This window comes from Crassostrea angulata, chromosome 3 (assembly GCF_025612915.1).
Source record: "Crassostrea angulata isolate pt1a10 chromosome 3, ASM2561291v2, whole genome shotgun sequence".
Lineage (NCBI taxonomy): Eukaryota > Metazoa > Mollusca > Bivalvia > Ostreida > Ostreidae > Magallana > Magallana angulata.
The window spans coordinates 36120960-36140576 of record NC_069113.1 but is presented as its reverse complement, the minus strand read 5'-3'; the positions used below and the strand labels follow the sequence as shown (position 1 = coordinate 36140576).

Sequence of the window (19617 nt, the reverse complement as noted above, 5' to 3'; positions counted from 1 at the left end):
ATAATAACTAGACTCTTGTTGCTATAGCAACAAAAAGGTCTTCCGTTTCTCATTGGTAATCTGTTACATAAATGCATTCCTCTCGTTAAAGGAAAATGGATGTTATATATCATGTAAAGAATATTCCAGTATTTATTTCTAGATAAAACAACACAAAAATAATACAAAGCCAATTTTTGAGTACTTTCTGTGACGACCGGAATTTATGCAGGATCAAACAGAACATAGTAAACATATCTTTATACATTCTTCTGTCTTTCCTCAAAGTTTAGATTATCAAGTATTTGTTAGTTATGAGATCTCATAACGAAAGTGATTAAAGAAATTTAAAGTAGATATTTTTGTATATTTACTGACGGTACGTTACTGTTCATCACACTGAGTAAAAGTTTTTATAAAATATAAACTTATAAAAAACTTCTTTTTCTTTAACTCTTCGATTAGGAACCGGAAGTGACGGACGACCAAATAAAAACCCGTTAAAATTTTTTAACAAATTTCTATCATCCATATAAGTTTTTGTATCTTGATCTCTGACAGTTTTTGAGATCTCGCGGGGACAAAGTTTTTATAAAAGAAAACTACCTGTGATGTTTGCGATGTCTCACAGGAAGTAGAATTTTTTCGTTTATTTAGCCATGAGTAGATGACCATTTGTATTTCTATGCCAAAATGTAACTTTCATGTTAAAATAAAAAAAAAATTAAAAAATCAAAATTGGGTGTTCTTCCTGTGACGACTGGAAGTTGTGCCGGATAAAACGAAATAGTGTTAACACATATAGATACAATTTTCAACGGGTCGAGGACATCAGAGTTTAGAAAAATCTTTCTCATACCGTTGAAAAATGACCCCGGGTATAAATTTCACGATTTTGGTCTCCATTTTCAACGTTGAAAATTGACCCCCCGGGTCAATATTCAACGTTGAAAAATGACCCCCGGGTCAATTTTCAACCCGGGTCAATATTCTTCGTTACAACTCATTAGAATAACAAAAAATAAATATTGTAAAGTATTGAAATTTTACACTTATTTAAGCATACACGTAATCTTTTTGTACCTTCATGAAATACTATTTTTTACAAGAATAAAAAAATCCTACGCAAGATATAAAACTAAACATTTGGTAGGGGTACACTGTTAAGTTGTTAACTTCCAATTCCCTATATTTTCGTTCTGCACCCCCCCCCAACATTGTAAAGCGATCAAAATATATGAGAGCATAAAGGTACATTTTGTTCATCAACTACTTACTAGTTATTGTATTTCAAAAAATAAAAATATAATTGTTATTGTTTTTTATTTTAAATATCCTACATGTATAGATGTGAAGAAGAAAATTGTACCTCAATGTGCTCAATTCCTCAAATTAAAAACATTCAAAAATTTTATTTGTCTTCTTCATTATAATTAAATGACTGTTATTTAATTCGCGTACAAACCGGGATAATTTTCCGCTGTGTAAAAGAGTTTTTTATTTTAACGATAGAGTTTTAGAAATTGTTAAGGAATTTAAGTACCTTGGCATTATATTCTCAAGAACTGGCTCTTTTTTAAAAGCCAAAAAACATTTATGTGACCAAGCCCAAAAGGCAATGTATGGTGTCATTAGAAAAATTAGACAATTTAATCTACCAGTTACATGTCAGTTAGAACTCTTTGATAAAATGGTTGTACCTGTATTGCTGTATGGTTGCGAAGTATGGGGTTTTGAAAAACTTGATAGTATTGAACGTGTTCACCTAAAGTTTTTAAAGCACATTTTACGCTTAAAAAGTAGTACTCCAAACTATATGGTTTACGGAGAAACAGTTCGTTTTCCTTTATCTGTAATTGTATTTACTAGAATGGTATCATACTGGTGTAAATTAATTTCTAGTACTAATACTAGCATTACAAATATATTATACCGGTACTTGTTGAATAAGACTGAAAATACAACCAGTACTAACCCTTGGATTGATTGTATTCGTCATGTTTTTGGCATAGTCATTTTTTAAATATTGTTAACCAAAAATGGGTTTCAACGGCAGTTAAACAGAGACTACAAGATTAATTCATTCAAAAGTGGCATGCTGAAATAAATAATTCATCAAAAGGAGTAATGTATAAAAATTTTAAAGCAAATTTTGGATATGAAAAATATTTTACCCCTGAAATTCAGAAAAATTCTTGGTAAATTTCGTACTTCAAATCACCATCTACCAGTTGAACTAGGAAGATGGGCGGGTATCCCATTAAATGAAAGATTTTGTACTCTCTGTAATACAAAACGTATAGCCGATGAATTTCATTTTATTTTAGAATGTGATGCAATATCACAAGTCCGGAACAAGTTTATAGACAAAAAATTTTCAGCTAGACCTAATGTCTTAAAATTTTCGTATCTTATGACAAAATGTAACATGAAATTGCTGAGAAAATTGTGTATTTTTATAACAAAGATATACGAGGTAGTCTGTCCTCCATGAGTTTCACTTTGTATAACTTTTCCTAACTCTATAACCTTTATATTAATATATGTTTACCTCTGACCAATTTATATGTATAATTTAATGTTATTTTTGTCCTCATGTACCATATGTTTGAAATGGTTTTGAGCGATTAAATGAACTGAACTGAACTGATATTTTCTTAGGAATAGCGATAACTACTTTATCCCCGCAACAGAAATGTGTCAGAACTATGGAAACTGTTTTAAAGATGTCATTTTTATTTAAAAATGTCTAAAAGTCTATCAAAATTGATGTAGATTTCACATTATTTATTGTAAAAAGAGGGGGTCCCAGAGAGTAGTTATATACAGAATATCATTCTTTTATTTTGTTTGTACAAGTATTTAACATACTCTAATTCATATAGAATTTCTAATGTTCAACCAAAATTTCAGCATCAATGGTAGAATTATAAGCAAGATACAGAGCTCACAGTTCGCCTAGGTTTGAGTCATATTTTGTTCACATGAGTTTATTACATTCAGCTTAAGATTTTTAACTTGGTATTTCCTATTCAGCATTTAAAATGGAAAAAAAGATTTTCAATTCTTTTATTTACTCAAGACCAGTTCACTGGTATTTGAGGTTCAAAATCAGTTTATACAAATGTACACAAACAGTCAAGGATCACATGTACAGTAGGAGTAATACTGACGAAAAAGGTTAAGTTTACAATACAATAAGTTATTAAAGTTGGTTTCTGGAAGAACAGACTTTGAAAATTTTCTTTAAAAATATTGACAAATTGTTTACTTTTTTAATCTTTAGTTTTTAAGATCTGAGTACAAACATAGAATTGTGAGCAAATCTCTGTATCTTGCTTATAATTCGAAGCTAAACACTCAAATATGGTTAGTAAATAGAATTTGTAAACAATTAAACACAAGAAACATGCACCATAAGAAATAAAGAACATAATTTATTTTTTCGAAATGAATCATATATATACATGTATATACCTACATATTTCCGTCAGCGATATCAAACTCTATTTAAACTGAATAAACTCAAGAAAATGCCGAGCATCTCAACAAAACCTATTGTATTAATCTACCATTACGCAAAAGATAATGCCGATTACCGATAGAATGAATTGCATTTCAGTACTTTTTTAATAGATTTTGCTTAATTTGCGCAGGTAAACAGTTAACTGTTTGATTTACCGAAGTCTCTGTTTGATTTGATACGTAAAAATCACGAAATACAGACGATAGTTCCCGGGTTACAAAGCATAAATAATGAAAACAAAACGAAAATCAGAACAAGCTAACACCAACGTCATGTGTGAAAACTGTCAACGCAATGAAATATTTAGCCTCAATTTACTTCACAAAATCGGCACCAATATATTTTTGCATGTTTCAAAAATTTACCTTCATACGCGAACTGTGCACGACAAGCAAATTCATCATAGTCAGATCGACCCTTTTTTGTATATTGTCATGGCTGCTTTAAACAAAGAACCTCGTTTTAGAAGTATGGAATACGAGTCTTGGTAAAATGGGTATGCAAACCCGGGCCGTGTCAAAATAAAAGCCGGGGCACATCGGCAATCGTCAATTCCAAATACGCATTATTTTGCAGCAATGTCTACAGCGAATACAAATATACTGGTCCGTCAAATATCCTGAAATTTTAATAAGATTGGCAGATTAATAACTGCCAATCATTTGTTTTGTCCAGGCCAAGTCTTGCCTACCCATTTTACCGGATGCCGAACCCAAATCTATTAAACTGATTGAAACACGCCTTTCCTTTATTATTATTTTCGTAATAACTCAGATTTGAAACAGAATTATTCCGTAATTTTTGCAATTTATATTTTCCTTCCCATAAGAAAAATTTATGCTAAACTACGTTGAATTGGACTCGGTAGTTCTTGAGAAGAAGATTTTTAAAAATGCACCCCCCTTTTTCTACAGTTTCAAGGTTTTCTCCGCTTTGAATACAGATCGGACTTTTATTTCTGCAATTTATATTCGCTCCCCCATAAGGATGCTGTGTGCCAAATTTGGTTGAAATTGGATAAGCGGTTTTAGAGAAGAAGTTCAAAATGTAAAAAGTTTACAGACGGACAGACAGACGGACAGACGGACGACGGACGAAATGTGATCAGAATAGCTCACTTGAGCTTTCAGCTCAGATGAGCTAAAAAGAAGAAGAAAAGAATCCGAAGAATAACAATAAGGTCTTCCATTGGAAGCGGAAGACCTTAAATAAAAAGAAACACTACAACCACTATAAGGTCTTCCTTGGAAACGGAAGACCTTAATAAGAGCACATTACACTTATATGTTGACAAGATAATACGACTAAGGTAAAGATAAGGTAAAGAATAAGTATAGCTCAAAAACGTGTAGGTCCCAGTAGCCATAAACACTTTTAGTTCCTACAACTGTATTCAAATCAATCAGATTCTATGTAATGTAGATGCAGATGTAATTCGCTCACAATAAATATCTATCTTGCATGTAGACATGATTATCCTGCATGTTGCTATTCTTTTTGCATACTGACAAAATTTATTTTGCATATATAAGGGCAGAAATATGCCATCATACCAAACAGCTTTAGAGCAAACATAAGAAATGTATGCTTGAAAGTATGGTAAACCCTAAGCAAAAGACACACAAAATGATGCAAGATGCAAGTTTGTATACATTATATTTTGTTTTTGTACATGTATATATTAGTCAAAACACATATTTTCTCGCAGATCCAGAGTGTTTAGAAATCGACAGCAATATGAAATGCTTTAAAGCTGAGAAGAACTGTGCTCATGAATCAACTCTGTAAGGATGGTGTTTTTTTTAAAATATAAAATTCTTAATTAAATAAGTATGTGGGTTTTTTTTGACTATTTTATTTATACCAGAACCATTTCTCTTCAGTCCTTTTATAATTGTTCTTAAATTAGAAGGCACTGTTTTAATTTCTAGTTCCACTTCCACGAGAAAAAGAACTACTACGGAAAAACAGACAATGTAACTTTACAACATTACTGACTACATGATTCCTTTGAAATTTATATCAATAATTAATGCTGACAGTTCAATTGTTTATACATATTAACTCATAAAATTTCAGAATAACAATTTCAATAAAAGGCGATACCAATTCCAGTCTCTGGGATCCCTCTGATATTATGTAGGTCTACAATAATTCATAAATCAATCACCACAAAAAGATACCTAATGAACAGTAATTTTGTATCAAAAATAAGGAAAAACATGCATAAAAATTGCGCTTACTTCTTTTCATTTATTTTTAGCGAAAATTTACGCAAAAAGCACGCTCAAGAAAGGTGAGTAAGAATTTTTAGAAGGTTGTATTTTAATATAAAACATAATAATACCATACAGTATTACAATACAATGCAGTATTACGATACCAGCAAAAATATAAAATTAAAAATAACTTATTCATTAAATGCTTAACTTGTTAATATATAATAAAATTACCAGAGATTTGCTTAAGATATATTTATGTTATGCATGTTATAGTGCTATAAAATTTGTTCTTTAAAAAATATATATTTTTAAAAAGATTTTGAGTCATTTTTTTTGCATGATGTTTACTTTTGCAGAAAAACTTTGATAATCATTATTTCAACGATTTCTCCGGTGTTGATTGGCATTTGCATCATTAGTTTGATTTTATATAGACGAAACTACAATGTATTCAAATGTAAGTAATCTTTGTGAATTATCATGAAATGCGAAATGGATGTACAAACCTTTAATATAGATCCTGAATATACAAACCATTAACTTAACACACAAAGGAAACACACACAAACACTTACATTTTTTAGACTGTCAACGATTGAATGCAATTCTTCAATTGTGCTTGTACCATTAAAACACCATATTTTACTTTCATGGATATCAACAGTTTTGAATCGTAAGAAGTCAACATTTATATCAGAAAGAGAATTGTCAGAACTAAGTAAGTTTTCAAAGAACATTATTTGAGCTAATACTTTTTAAAACATGTTAAATTGTATATTAATGTAATAGAAATTAACAATTGTTGAAAAGAAATCGATATTGATTTTGTTTATTTTCATGAAAACTTTCGAACTTTTTTTTCTACCTGAGTATGGACCATCATTACACATTCAGAAGTCATTCAACGTTTTCGTAAATGTTTTATAATTTTTAAACATTCATATGGATTTTATTCAAAGCATGTTTCAGTTTTTTCTGTTTGTAGAGCAAAATCAAAATCAATGTTTTGAAGAAATCGCAATGCATGCTGAAAATGGTATGTCATTAGGAAGTGCAAATAAATGTTACACGTGTATTCATTCCTAGACTCAAAAGTCAGAGCATATAGTAAAATAATATGTTTAAATTGTCTGCCATTGCATTATGTGTATAATATTATACTAACAACCTTTCGGATTGTTAAATAGGCAATAATGAAGAGGAAGGAAGGACAGCTTTGTTGAGTAACATGTACAATGATGCTAAATTATGGCAGTATAATAACTTTCTTCAAAATTTGAAAAAAGGCATGACAGCAGAAATTGTCAACTTTATAAAATGTCGACTCCAAGGTATTTGTAATGGTCGTTTTTGTTTATATCAACAAAGATAATGTGAGAATAACACGAATTCGTAGTTTAGAGATCCTATATATGACATTTTGATATTTATCTTGAATGTAGAACAACGAGAAAATGGACCTGATGATTTGAGTAGGATTAATGAGCCTATTGATTTGCTGAAGTACTTAGAAAAGAAGTACAATACATTTGACAACGTAGTCTACTTGCAAGGAATATTTTTAGCATGTAAAGCTCCAAAGCTTTATGACCGATGTGTTGAATATGCAAAAAGCAGAGGAGAAGAAATAATGTACTTTGAAAAAAGATTGTTAGAGAGAGGTAGGTATATATTAACATGAAATTGTTTTTAAATTAGTCAATACAATTTTATCTCTCATATAATTGATTAATTTATAGGAAATAGGTACATTATAAGCAATTACCTAATTTGCATCAGTTGCATGAACCATCAGCGATTAGGTTAGATTATCAAAATAAGTAATTAAAGGCCCAGTCAATCTCATCTTAAATCGCTACTGTACGTTCAACTTGAGACAAATTTCTAGTGTGTTCGTCTCCGTTTGCATTGCGTTTTCTGACCTTTACATTTTCGAAAAAGACGCATGAGGGGGTTAAGTGAAGTCTGTTCTATCCGGCGGAAAGTTTGACAAAATTCATGACTTGAAACGGACATAACGGGACCAAGGATTTTGCTAAAGTATGGTTACTATGTGTTTGAATGCAATTTGTACGAATCATTGAAAACTTTAATTAACTAGATGCTGTCATTAGAAAGTAATACCCACACCAAGTGTTTGCCCCTAAATAACACTGTTTTGTACCAGTTTAATTAAAAAATGAAGGCCACATGCAAGCTCCGGTAATAAATTTAAAAATTATAATTTTCATAACTGAAGAATGATATATGATAATACACATGAGCAGCACTTTATGTGCAATTTGGGGTTGAACTGTTTGCAGCGAATTTTCAGTTAATCAATAATCTTAACATTTCATGTCATAGAAAGTATAATGGTCTATATAATTATTATAAAACAAAATTAAATTATGTCTCCTCGCCTTGGCGGTTGCTGGTTTTAGATTTGCTTCTGTGTGCCTAGTAGTACATGTACATAATCGTGTGCACAGATTTAGAGAAGGTGTGGGAGTGAGGGGTCCAGACCCCCCCCCCTCCATGAAAATTCATTTATATCAATAGTAAATTATTACCAAAAATACACCTTGGACCACAATGCTCTTACAGACATGTAAACGCTCTAACCCATTGCGCTTCATTGTTAGGTAACATTATTTGGGGGGTAAATATTTAATTAATATTTATACTTTATTGTTTATCTCAATAGGAAGTATACATCACAATATGCAGGTGTCCTGCACCACCTTTAAGCTCTTATTTACCTAATAAAATAGTGCAAGTGGATTTGAAGGATATGTTATAAAAATACATGCATGTTTCAAATAACTGATCTTTGTCTGAAGTTACGTACACAACACAGGTCTGCAGGTCTCATTGGCGGGTACTAGTTTTACCAAGCTCTTCGATTAGATGGGTTCACGTGTATACATACATGTATGTGTTTTCCATATGCAGAAAATGATTAGTTAAGATTAGCTAAAGGAATTCATTATTGTGTTTTAATTGGATTATCATTATGATGTTGACCAATATAGGTAAGCATAATACATGTAGTAGCAGGAGCACAATAGAATGAGATGCCAGCATACATAAGTTCTACTTTCACTTTCTAAATGTGATCTCAATTTGACAGCATACTGTATCATTATCTTTTAATATTTGAATAAGCTTATAGACCGGGGTTGACCTAGTAAAATATCCACAAGGACGGCAATTAAGCATATAAGGAGACAGGCCACGCCTCCGCACTGATAACACTGCAGAGTGAAGTTATTTATAGATAGCTGCATATCACAAGCACGTGTTGATAAGAGAATTAAAAGATCACAAGGAACCTGATTAATTTTTATTATTTCCTTTGTTTTGAAAACACAGATTTAATGTATCTTTTCCAGATGTTATTTCTGAACTGATGTGTTTGTTTCTTGTAGTTCTTTTTACCCACTTTTCTTCTTGGGGCTTTAGGGTAACTTTTGTAAGAAACTGAAGTGAAATCCCTCCCAACATTTTCATTCCAGTGACATGTACCTAAAAAAGCCCGCACTTTATACTGGTCACAACCGAAAGCAATATTTTGTCTTCGTTAATATTTAAAGTGTTGTTAAAACTTTCAACATTGTAAGTGTCACGTCCTAATTTAAAATCTTCAGGGTATTTATAAATCAGTGAATGGATAATGACATTTCTCAATAATTTTTCAGCCACTGGGTTCTGTATAACAATTTTAGATGGTTCATAGTTAGGGTCCTTTTTACATCTTGATTCCGAATGACACTGTTTGTGATTTCCTTTGTAGTGTTCCACACAATTTTCTAACATTGATCTTAAAGAGCTGGAATCTCCATTGCAATTCTTTATCGCCCAATAAAAATGAGTTGCTATAGGTTCAGGTTTGTCATACAACTCCTCGGACCAGGTTTCCCCTCTTTGTATCTAGGCCCGCTAGAAACTAATGACATTGCCTTTTTTACACTTTTAATCCCATGCCAGATATCATTTTGGTTTGTTGTACTCACTGTTTCCTTCACCATTTTATTGATGGAAAGGTTGCGGTCATGGGTGTGAATTTGAACAGTGACTTGTTCTGCTTCTAAATCACGGTAATTTTTTTCAGTCCCGATTTTTTCATGTCGCTGTGTTACAGGATCATTAGCAGTGTTAATGTGCACGCAATTTAAAATCTTGTGACTTTTTTCGACAACTGCTACTACACTGGTGTCCTTGGCATTTTCCCGCCACCCGTGCCGAGCATCTGTGATGATATCAATTCCATCTAAATCTTCGTACATACCGATTTCTTCCAACAGCGCAGTATTTATGGAATCCTCATACTCCTGTTGTACAAAAAAAAAAAGAAGTTCTCTTTTGTTTCGACAGCACTTCAAGTCCTGCAGAAGTGCAAAATCGGGAGTAATGGGAAGGAAGCATGCCACTACACAGGAAAGCATGGTTTATTCTTTGGTTTATTAAATATTTTCCATTTGGCAGATAGGGAGATGATGCCCAAATGTACTTATGTGGAGCATGTCCTGGTTTTGTACAGTATCAAAGAGACAACATGTCCACGTTTTGTCACTTTTCTAACTTCCAATTGTCCATGACAATACCTTCCATGAGTAGCAGTTATATCCATAAGCATCATGATAGGAAATTGTGATGTCACAAAAAAGTCTTGGTTAACCTGTCCTCTCTTTACATTGATAAAGGTTCCTGCCTGGTGTTTTAGGACTTTGTTCTTCATCTTCAGCAGCTAACTTCCAAGAATTCAACAAAGCATCCATTATATCTGTATTGTTGACAGGTCCTCCCAATTTTCTTACAAGAACTTCTCTTACACTTTGGAGATTGTGCAACATTTCCTGCTTCTTTTCAGCACTTGCTGGAATTTCCAACTTAAAAGTTGCGGGACGTTTTCGTTTGCTTTCTTCCATGATTAAAATTAAAGACTCAGTATATATGTACTTTTTGCTATGGATGGCAACAAATGAAAATAGATATGTATATACATATGTACCCTTAGTATCATATTTCACTGGGCAGTCTCAATTCATGATACGTGTAAAACTTTATAAAAATGTGGTAAAAATAAAGATGATCCACCCCCATGGGCGCTCTGTTGGAAGAGTCTTATGCACATGAGTCCTGGCTCAGTGGGGAATCCCTCCCGCCAAATGTCAATAAATCAGCCTCCAATTCAGCAAACTTGTGTGAGGTTCCACAGAGGTGTTTTCATAATAATGAGATATTTACCATGAAATTTTTGGCAGTAAACTTACTTCTGAACTATCTTTGTATTAGAAAAAAGCATTTTCCCCAATACATTCAAATTTTTGTTTTACAATATAACTGTGAATAATTGGTGTGAAGTATTTTAGAATATACCAGTACTAAAATATCCTTTTGTTTACCTCTGCCCTAATAAAATTCCCTCAAAAATACTCAGAAAGAAAATAATGGCGGAAAAAGAAGACACAAGTGTAATTTCACTGATGGTAAATTCAGAGCAAAGAGAAGCAATTATACAGTTTTTTTACTTTAATAATTGGGATTTGGAAGAAACAACAGGTGAAGGAATTCAGAGCAATGCTGATGAGACAGATGAGAATGATGACGTGCTGGGAAATTTTGAACGGACATTTCACATTCCCCAGGACAACAATGTTGAGGAATGTCCCCATTCCTTATGCAGAACCTGTATAACCAATGAAAGAAACCATCAGATGTGATGGAAATCGGAATGTGAACCGCCAAGCAGACGGAATAGTTCTCTAAGAAAAGAAAAAAATATAAATTTTTCTGGACTATGCTGTTCCACAGAGGTGTATTTCAAGACCCTAGATACAAAAGCCAAAAGAGAAAAGAGAAAAGCACCAAAATCCGAGGCTGCGTGGCGTGGTTTGTCATCGAAGGGATGTTTTACCTTCATGTGTTTACAGACAGTGAGAAGGTGGCTTCCAAATCAAAAAAAATGTGCCATATATGGGACATCGCTGGGAGTAAAACCCTCATACACTTTTAATGATAATTAGTAATGTTTTCAATCAGTGTGCTGTATATCATTGATAACATTTTATAATCTCGAAGTCTGACTGTAATTAATCCATCCACGAAGGACCCATGCATTCATTGATAAGGAACTTGATACGGAGAGTAAAGCAGCAGGACGGACACTAGGCTGTAAACAAGTGTGTGTTCTTTCTATTTGTATATGATTAGCAAAGTGATAACGAAGTAATAAAACAATTACAAGGATTACTTTGTGTTATTCAGTTCTGAGGTAAGACAAGCTGTCCTACATTTATTGTGAGTGCGTCTATAGCAATAGACATTTCCGGTAGAAATGTAAACAATAAGCAACTGTCAATTAAATCTGAGGAAATTTGAATTTCTGGTTCACTTCAAAGCTTTAAATGAAAATTTCAAGAGAAATAAAGCATCTATAATTAATCTTTTATTATCTGAAAAAGCCTTTCAGTTGACTTGAGTTATGGAACAAAAATTAATTAAAAATTTTTGTTGATAAATTTTTAAATTCAGAAATTTCTTCTCTGAAGTGAAAGGTGGCAAGAAAATTGAAATTTCCTCCATTTTACTCATTGGCTGCTATTTATACCCCAACCCCGGTCTTTATCATCGTTACCAATCCTATTGCATTTGTAAAGTTTCTGTCATTTTAATTGCAAAAGTTGCACTATTGAGTTTACCTCATATTGACCCTGTATAAACAATTTCGTATTAAATTTGTGTATTACATGTAAGTAAGTGTAGACACTTATCATTTTTATATGAGTTATAATAGGAAGGAAAGAGTATTTCTTTCTTAATGTACATGTATTATAATGCATCAAATACAATGTAGGTCATGCCATTATGGGACGGTTCTGACCCCACGAAACAGGAAAATACAAAATATCTTCTAATGTCATTAGGATGCATCATATGGTGTAAACTACATTAATGACCCCAGGTGTTGTCTTTAACCCCCCTCCCCCCCCCCCCCCCCCGCGTTTATGAAATAGAAAATGATGATACACTTTATATTTTGTTAACTTCTGAGATCTGAGATCCTCATCCCTAAACCATATAATTTATTCTTGCTCTTTGTGTCATTGCGCGTCAAATTGTATATAGGTAATGCCCCCTTGGTGACACTCTGATATTCTGGAACTAGAAATAATAATTATTTTATCTTATTCATATGATGTGGGTAATTCCTAGCCTAATGATGTCACTGCTTTGTTTAGGAGACTTTACAATTGCCCCAAATAGGCGAATGCACATGCATATAAAATTTTGTTTATAAATCTTAAAAATTGAATTAAGCAATTTTCAAAATGTTAATGTGCACCAGAAGAGAAAAAGCAATCAAGAAATGATTTAAAATTTGCTAATGTACACATGTAAGAATGTATTAAGAAGACTGAATCTTTAGAACCAGGTTAGATTGGGGGGGGGGGGTGTGGAGTATAGACATTTATAATTTGAATCATTTATTGTTATTAATTTTAACTTGTCAATGAATACTAGTTATTGATCCCAAGGTAGAAATATGATTTAATAGATCATTCGACAATTAAGGGGGGGGGGTTATACTTGAGTTTGTTTGGGGGTGGGGGTTCCAAGTCATATATTTGACAATTTTTTAAATGTAATTTAAAATAAGACTAAGCCATACTACAGTGAATATGTATATGAATAGTATAGAACAAAACACAAACTAATACATGTATATATACATAGGAAGTATTACAAAACATAGATGATTGATCTATATCAGGGTTCTTAGATTGAATAATATGTCATGTACATATTATATTATTGTTTCTTTGTTCAAGGCATTTCAGATGATATGTATGTCATGATCCCAAGTGCTCTTCCTGAAATTATCAAATATCATAAAAATCATTGAGATCCCCACCTTAATCCAAAGATATTATCCCTCCTTAGGTCATGGCGCATCAGATCATTATGGCATGTAGGTCATTACCCTAAGGGGTCATCCTGACCCCCTTAGAATCAGAAATTGTCAATTATCTTTAAATTATTGATGTTTGATGATCGTATCTCTATTTAATCCTTATTATTATGTCTCCCGAATGAAATTTGGAGACTTATTGCTTTTGTACGGTTCTTAATACATGTATTATTATTCTTCGTCTTCTTTTTCTTCTTTCCCGCCCTGAACTTGTTTCTCAGAGATGGCTGAACAGAATTGTACAAAACTCTAGGATATGATAGGCCTGCATATCTAGTTGTGCACCCTGGTTTGATTTGTCTCATTTTGGGTTAGACAACCACTTTTCGGGGGGGGGGGGGGGGTCAAAAGGGTGTGGGGTCTAACATTGAACCTTATAGGAAGAATCGTAGACTCTATTGTAAATGGTAACTTGAAAATGGACAAAGATAAAAATATTGGGTTTTCATAATCATATATTGACTCTTACTGGCAATATATAGGGTTTATTAGATCTGACCCCTGGGGTCATCCCCACCCCCCAGGAATTTGAAATTACCATATATCTCAGAAACTGTTATAATCATGACCCCTAAACCATATATATTCATGTTTCTGATGTCAAGGGGTATCAAATGTTATGTAGATCATGGGCCCTGTGGGTGGTCCTGACCCCCCCCCCCCTCAAACAGCAAGTCCGTTAATATCTTCAAAACAGTTGAGATCCCCACCCTTAAACCGTATATATTTTCTTGTTCCTTGTGTCAAGGGGCATCAAACGGTATGTAGGTCATGGGCCCCGGGGGTGGTCATGACCCCCCTCAAACAGGAATGCACGAATATCTCGAAAACGGTTGAGATCCCAACCCCTTAACCATGTTTATTCTTGATCCTTAAAGGGCATCAAAAGGTATGTAGGTAATGGGCCTCAGGGTTAAATTTCATTTTTCAAAACCGTAATGCACATCTATGGAACAGTTCCTATCATATCCCAAGATATGATGTGTCTATCCATTAAGTCATAAAAAGGAGATCTAGGATCTATGTTTTTTTTTTTTTGAAGTGATAAACGTCAATTTTCTGCTACTTTTTGACTCCCTGGATGAAATTTAAATTTTTAAAACCTTACTGCACATCTATTGAACAGTCCCTATCATATCCAAAGATATGATGTGTCTATCAATTAAATCATAAGAGGAGCTCTTGGATCTATGTTTTTTTAGTGATAAACGTTAATTTTCTGCTACTATTTGACTCCCTGGATGAAATGTAATTTTTTAAAACCTTATTGCACATCTATAGGACAGCCCCAATTATATCCCAAGAGATGACGTAGCTACTCCAAAAGTTGTAAGAGGAGTTCTGGGAACCATACTTTTTTTTTGCAAAAAACGTCATTTTTTGTTGCCCACTGATCCCCTTAATAAAAAAAAATTCTGGAACCTGATCACACTTCAATATGACACCCCCAATTATATTCTAGAAGATCATTTGGCTACTGCCAAAAAAATGACGTTTTTGAAACCAGTTTAAAAAAAAACAAAAAAACAAAAAACACCTCATTTTTCAGCCATTTAATGACCCCCAGGACAAAATTGAAAATTCTGAAACCTTATTGCGCATCTTTAGGATACCCTAAAACATGTTCCAAGAGATGATTTATCTACTGTTAAAAATGTAGGAGGATTTTCGAGGAAAAAGGTTTTTTGTGAAAAAACTTCATTTTTTACCAATTATTTGACCCCCAGGACTAACAGAGAATTTTTGAAACCTTTTTACAAAACAACATGATACTCCAAATCAAACTCCAAGAGTTTAGTTTGCTGGTTTATAAGATGTAAGAGCAGTTTGAGAAAGTAAAACGTGACAGACGGACGGACGGAACAGGGTAACAACAACATACCCGAACTTTCTTGAGAAAGTGCGGGTATAATGAGAAGCAATGAAACATGAAAAAAAAATCTTTAGATTCTGAATAGAGCCGACCCTTATCGTATTCTACAAATATAAGCTTCTAAAAAGTATATGCTAACAATGACAAAGGCAGATAATACACCATGTGTTTTCTTTTGTTAGATATTTTGTTATCAAGTTAATACGTTTATCAAGTATATAAAACTCAAAAATAAAAGTTTCCAGAGAATATTACTGATTTTAATTGATTTTTAATTGGCACCGGCTACAAAGAAGTAGAAAACTTTAATCCATGGCACTCTAGAAACTTCGAAAAGCAGTGCAGATGTTATTTTCTGAATTTAAAAACATTTTTCATATTAATATGAGTGTATTTTTAAAATTACTATATAAACAAGCAGTGGTGATCTTTTTGAAACAAAGATAGAAACAAGCTAATTCTAAGAAATTTCTAATGTCATCGTAGATTGATTACGAATATATTTATTTTCAGATTAGCTTTTTTAACACATTGGGAATAAAAAATTGCGGTGCTGGTGTGCAAGCTAGCTAGTTTAACTATTCTATAGGTTACTGTGTGCCATAGGGGATAAAATCTACGATTTCAAAGTTTGAACAAAATGAAACGTAACATGTTTTGACAGATCTTTATATTGTATTTATATACCGGTATCTGCTTTGTTCATATATCGACGTTTGACAGAGAGTGGGGTTGTACAATATCATTTTCTTTTTTTCAGATCACACAAAGGTAATATATGTTATCAACTGCCCTGATATATCAAGGTACTCGCGAACTGAGCTTGAAAAATTACGAGTGATGGTTGCAACTTTACTTAATGCCCAGTTTGACGATGTAATTGTGTCTGGAGTAAAGAATGGATGCGTAATTGTAACATTTATGATAAGAAATTACCTAATTTCAAAACTGAGGGCACTTTATACGCCTGAAAAAAGAAGCATGACATGTCAGAGGATGTTAAAGCTTCGATTAAAGTTCAAAGTTTTAAAAGTGATCGTACAGGACGAAACTATATATCCCTCAGGTATGTATCTTATGTCTCTTTAGTATCTTTCTGTCACTAACACATTTTACTTATTAAGATTATTATGAAATGAATCTTGTATAATGATGTTTATAAGTTTAAAATGTCCTTGCTCTCTAAGATGATGTTTTGCCTCGAAAGAGATCAAATGCTGACGAAAAAACAAGTGAGAAAGACCAGGACGTTCCTTTGAATTCTAACGAAGAAATAGAAAGGGTAAATCACTTTACATTTATTTTGTCAACATATTTGCTATGATCGTGAGAGATTCAATGTGTTATTTAATATTTATCTTTTCAGACCGCTTCATCTGTAGACAAAATTTTGGAATGCAATGACAACGCATCATCGAATCTCAAGGTTGGCAATATTTTAGAATGCAATGACAACGCAACATCGAATCTCCAGAAAAGGGACTTTGCCACAGGTATATTTGACATGGCATTCGTTTCATGATACAGATATTCATTAACATCAATCATTTTTATCACATTAAATGTTATTTTTTGAAATTTAAAGATAAAGTGGAAGGAAGGCCTTCACAAGGATTACAAGAATTCCACACTTTCTTAGAGAGAACTGGAAGCTGTATTACCGACGACACTTTACATGCAATGAAAACTGTTTTGCGGGATATGACTCATTTGGAAAGTACTTGACCATTATATCCTTGATAGCAAAATATTCATTCACATGGTTTTCATAAATTGATATTTTACAACCGACACCATGCTGAGCATAGTTCGCAAGGGAATATTTCTGATCAGAATTTGTTAAATTAATTGAAGTCGTCATTTTTTTTTATGGCGACGCTATTTCAAATTAAATCTATAGCTTCCCTAGCACCATTTGGCAAAACGCAACCTAACTTTAGCAAATGAATGGTCACGATCACATTCGAGGGGGAGCTAAAATTTGAACTATTTTTGCAATTATTTTATTTGAAAAACATACATTTACCCTGAGGGCCAAGAGGCCACAACGGCATATTAACTTTTGAAGGAAATATAACTAATCAAAACTTTTGGAATGAATAAAGGCTATGATTTGTTTTGTAATATTGAAGCTATGTATTGTAAAAAGGTGTAGATAATTTTCATAACATGATCTCTCTCTTTTAGTCAGGAATATTCGATGATGTTTTTAAAGACCTTAGGGTATAGTTGATGTTGATGGAAGTGGCCTATGGGCCTCTTTTCTCTTTTTCAAGACCTCATGGACCAGGAGCGCGTTTGCAAAACTGATGCAACTAGAATGCTGAATGAATTGTCGGATACGTTTAAACTCCAATATAACATGAGGTTTCTTGAATGGATATTTGAGAAATGCGAAGATCATCAGCTAGTTGAAAAATGTCGGAAATTTTCAGCTGGATATATATTTAATCTGAAATGTTTCCAAACAAATTTCATTGCATGTAAGCCATGTGTTTCAATTATTTAATCCTTTGAATTAAATTTATTGAATTGACTTAATCAATTCTATATACTTATTTTTATCATATTAATAGTAACGTTAATGGTACGATTTCTTAAGGTGGCCAGAATCAACACTTGAAATTCCAGCTTATGATGACTGAACTAGAATCACACACGTCTGATGTGCAAGAGCTCCGAAATTGGCTAGCAACATCAATAAATGTGCACCCTGGTCAAATCATAATGACAGCTTTGCAAAGTGGACCGATTGTTGTTACATTCATGATGAAAGAAGCATATATCAAAACCTTTCTAAAATATATCAAAACCGACGATGGACAAATAGCTGCATCATGGAGAAGAGTACAAAAAGTAATAAAAAATGAGACAGTCATCAGCATTGGTAATATCATTGAATTCCTCAGAAATAGGTGATAAATTGGGTACAACAATTGTTGATATCAACTTACACAATATTTTTAGCTTACCTAAGCTGAAAGCTCAAGTGAGCTATTCTGATCACATTTTGTCTGTCGTCCGTCTGTCTGTCTGTCCGTCTGTCTGTCTGTCCGTCTGTCTGTAAACTTTTCACATTTTCAACACCTTCTCAAGAACCCCTGGGCCAATTTCAACCAAACTTGGCACAAAGCATTCTTAGCCTAAGGGGATTCAAAGTTGTGAAATTTAAGAACCACGCCCTTTTGCAAAGGGAGATAATTAGGAATTTATGAAAATTTTCGAGAAATTTTCAAAAATCTTCTTCTCATGAACCATAAGACCAGGAAAGCTGAAACTTGTGTGGAAGCATCCTCAGGTAGTGTAGATACAAAATTGTGAAAATCATGACCCCCAGGGGTAGGGTGGGGCCACAGTGGGGGGGGTCGAAGTTTAACATATGAATATATAAAGTATATCTTTAAAAATCTTCTTCTGAGAAACTAATCGGCCAGGAAAGCTGAAACTTGTGTGGAAACATCCTCAGGTAATGTAGATTGAAAGTTGTGAAAATCATGACCCCCGGGGGTAGGGTGGGGCCACAATGTGGGGTCGAAGTTAAACATATGAATATATAGAGTAAATCTTTAAAAATCTTCTTCTCAGAAACTAATCAGCCAGGAAAGCTGAAACTTGTGTGGAAGCATCCTCAGGTAGTGTAGATTCAAAGTTGTGAAAATCATGACCCCGGGGGTAGGGTGGGGCCACAATGGGGTGTACAAGTTTAACATAGGAATATATAGAGTAAATCTTAAAAAATCTTCTTCTCAGAAACTAATCGGCCAGGAAAGCTGAAACTTATGTGAAAGCATCCTCAGGTAGTGTAGATTCAAAGTTGTGAAAATCATGACCCCGGGGATAGGAAGATGCCACAATGGGTGATCGAAGTTTTACCTAGGAATATATCGAAGTTTAACATAGGAATATATAGAGTAAATCTTTAAAAAATCTTCTTCTCAGAAACTAATCAGCCGGTGTAATGAGGAATAATGACCCCCCGTACAATAATGACCGGGGGTCATTTTTCGACGTAGAATAATGAACCCCCGGTCATTATTCATTATTCTACGCAGAAAAATGACCC

At 33.3% G+C, this 19617-nt stretch overlaps 1 protein-coding gene across 2 annotated transcripts in view; it reads left to right on the top strand.

Moving 5' to 3' along the window:
- LOC128178803 (uncharacterized) overlaps positions 1-19617 on the top strand; it is a 55237-nt gene that overhangs the window by 7237 nt on the left and 28383 nt on the right. The window contains exons 4-17 of one of the 2 annotated variants that reach the window (XM_052846162.1): positions 5214-5289; positions 5437-5481; positions 5585-5644; positions 5769-5801; positions 6084-6184; positions 6713-6763; positions 6915-7058; positions 7170-7388; positions 16315-16620; positions 16742-16836; positions 16921-17047; positions 17140-17271; positions 17831-18037; positions 18157-18441. In XM_052846162.1, the coding sequence (XP_052702122.1) occupies positions 6748-6763; positions 6915-7058; positions 7170-7388; positions 16315-16620; positions 16742-16836; positions 16921-17047; positions 17140-17271; positions 17831-18037; positions 18157-18441 (1531 nt within the window). In that variant the 5' untranslated portion in view covers positions 5214-5289; positions 5437-5481; positions 5585-5644; ... (1 more) ...; positions 6084-6184; positions 6713-6747. The remainder of the gene's footprint in view (positions 1-5213; positions 5290-5436; positions 5482-5584; positions 5645-5768; positions 5802-6083; positions 6185-6712; positions 6764-6914; positions 7059-7169; positions 7389-16314; positions 16621-16741; positions 16837-16920; positions 17048-17139; positions 17272-17830; positions 18038-18156; positions 18442-19617) is intronic. The other variant, XM_052846163.1, reaches the window with a different exon arrangement.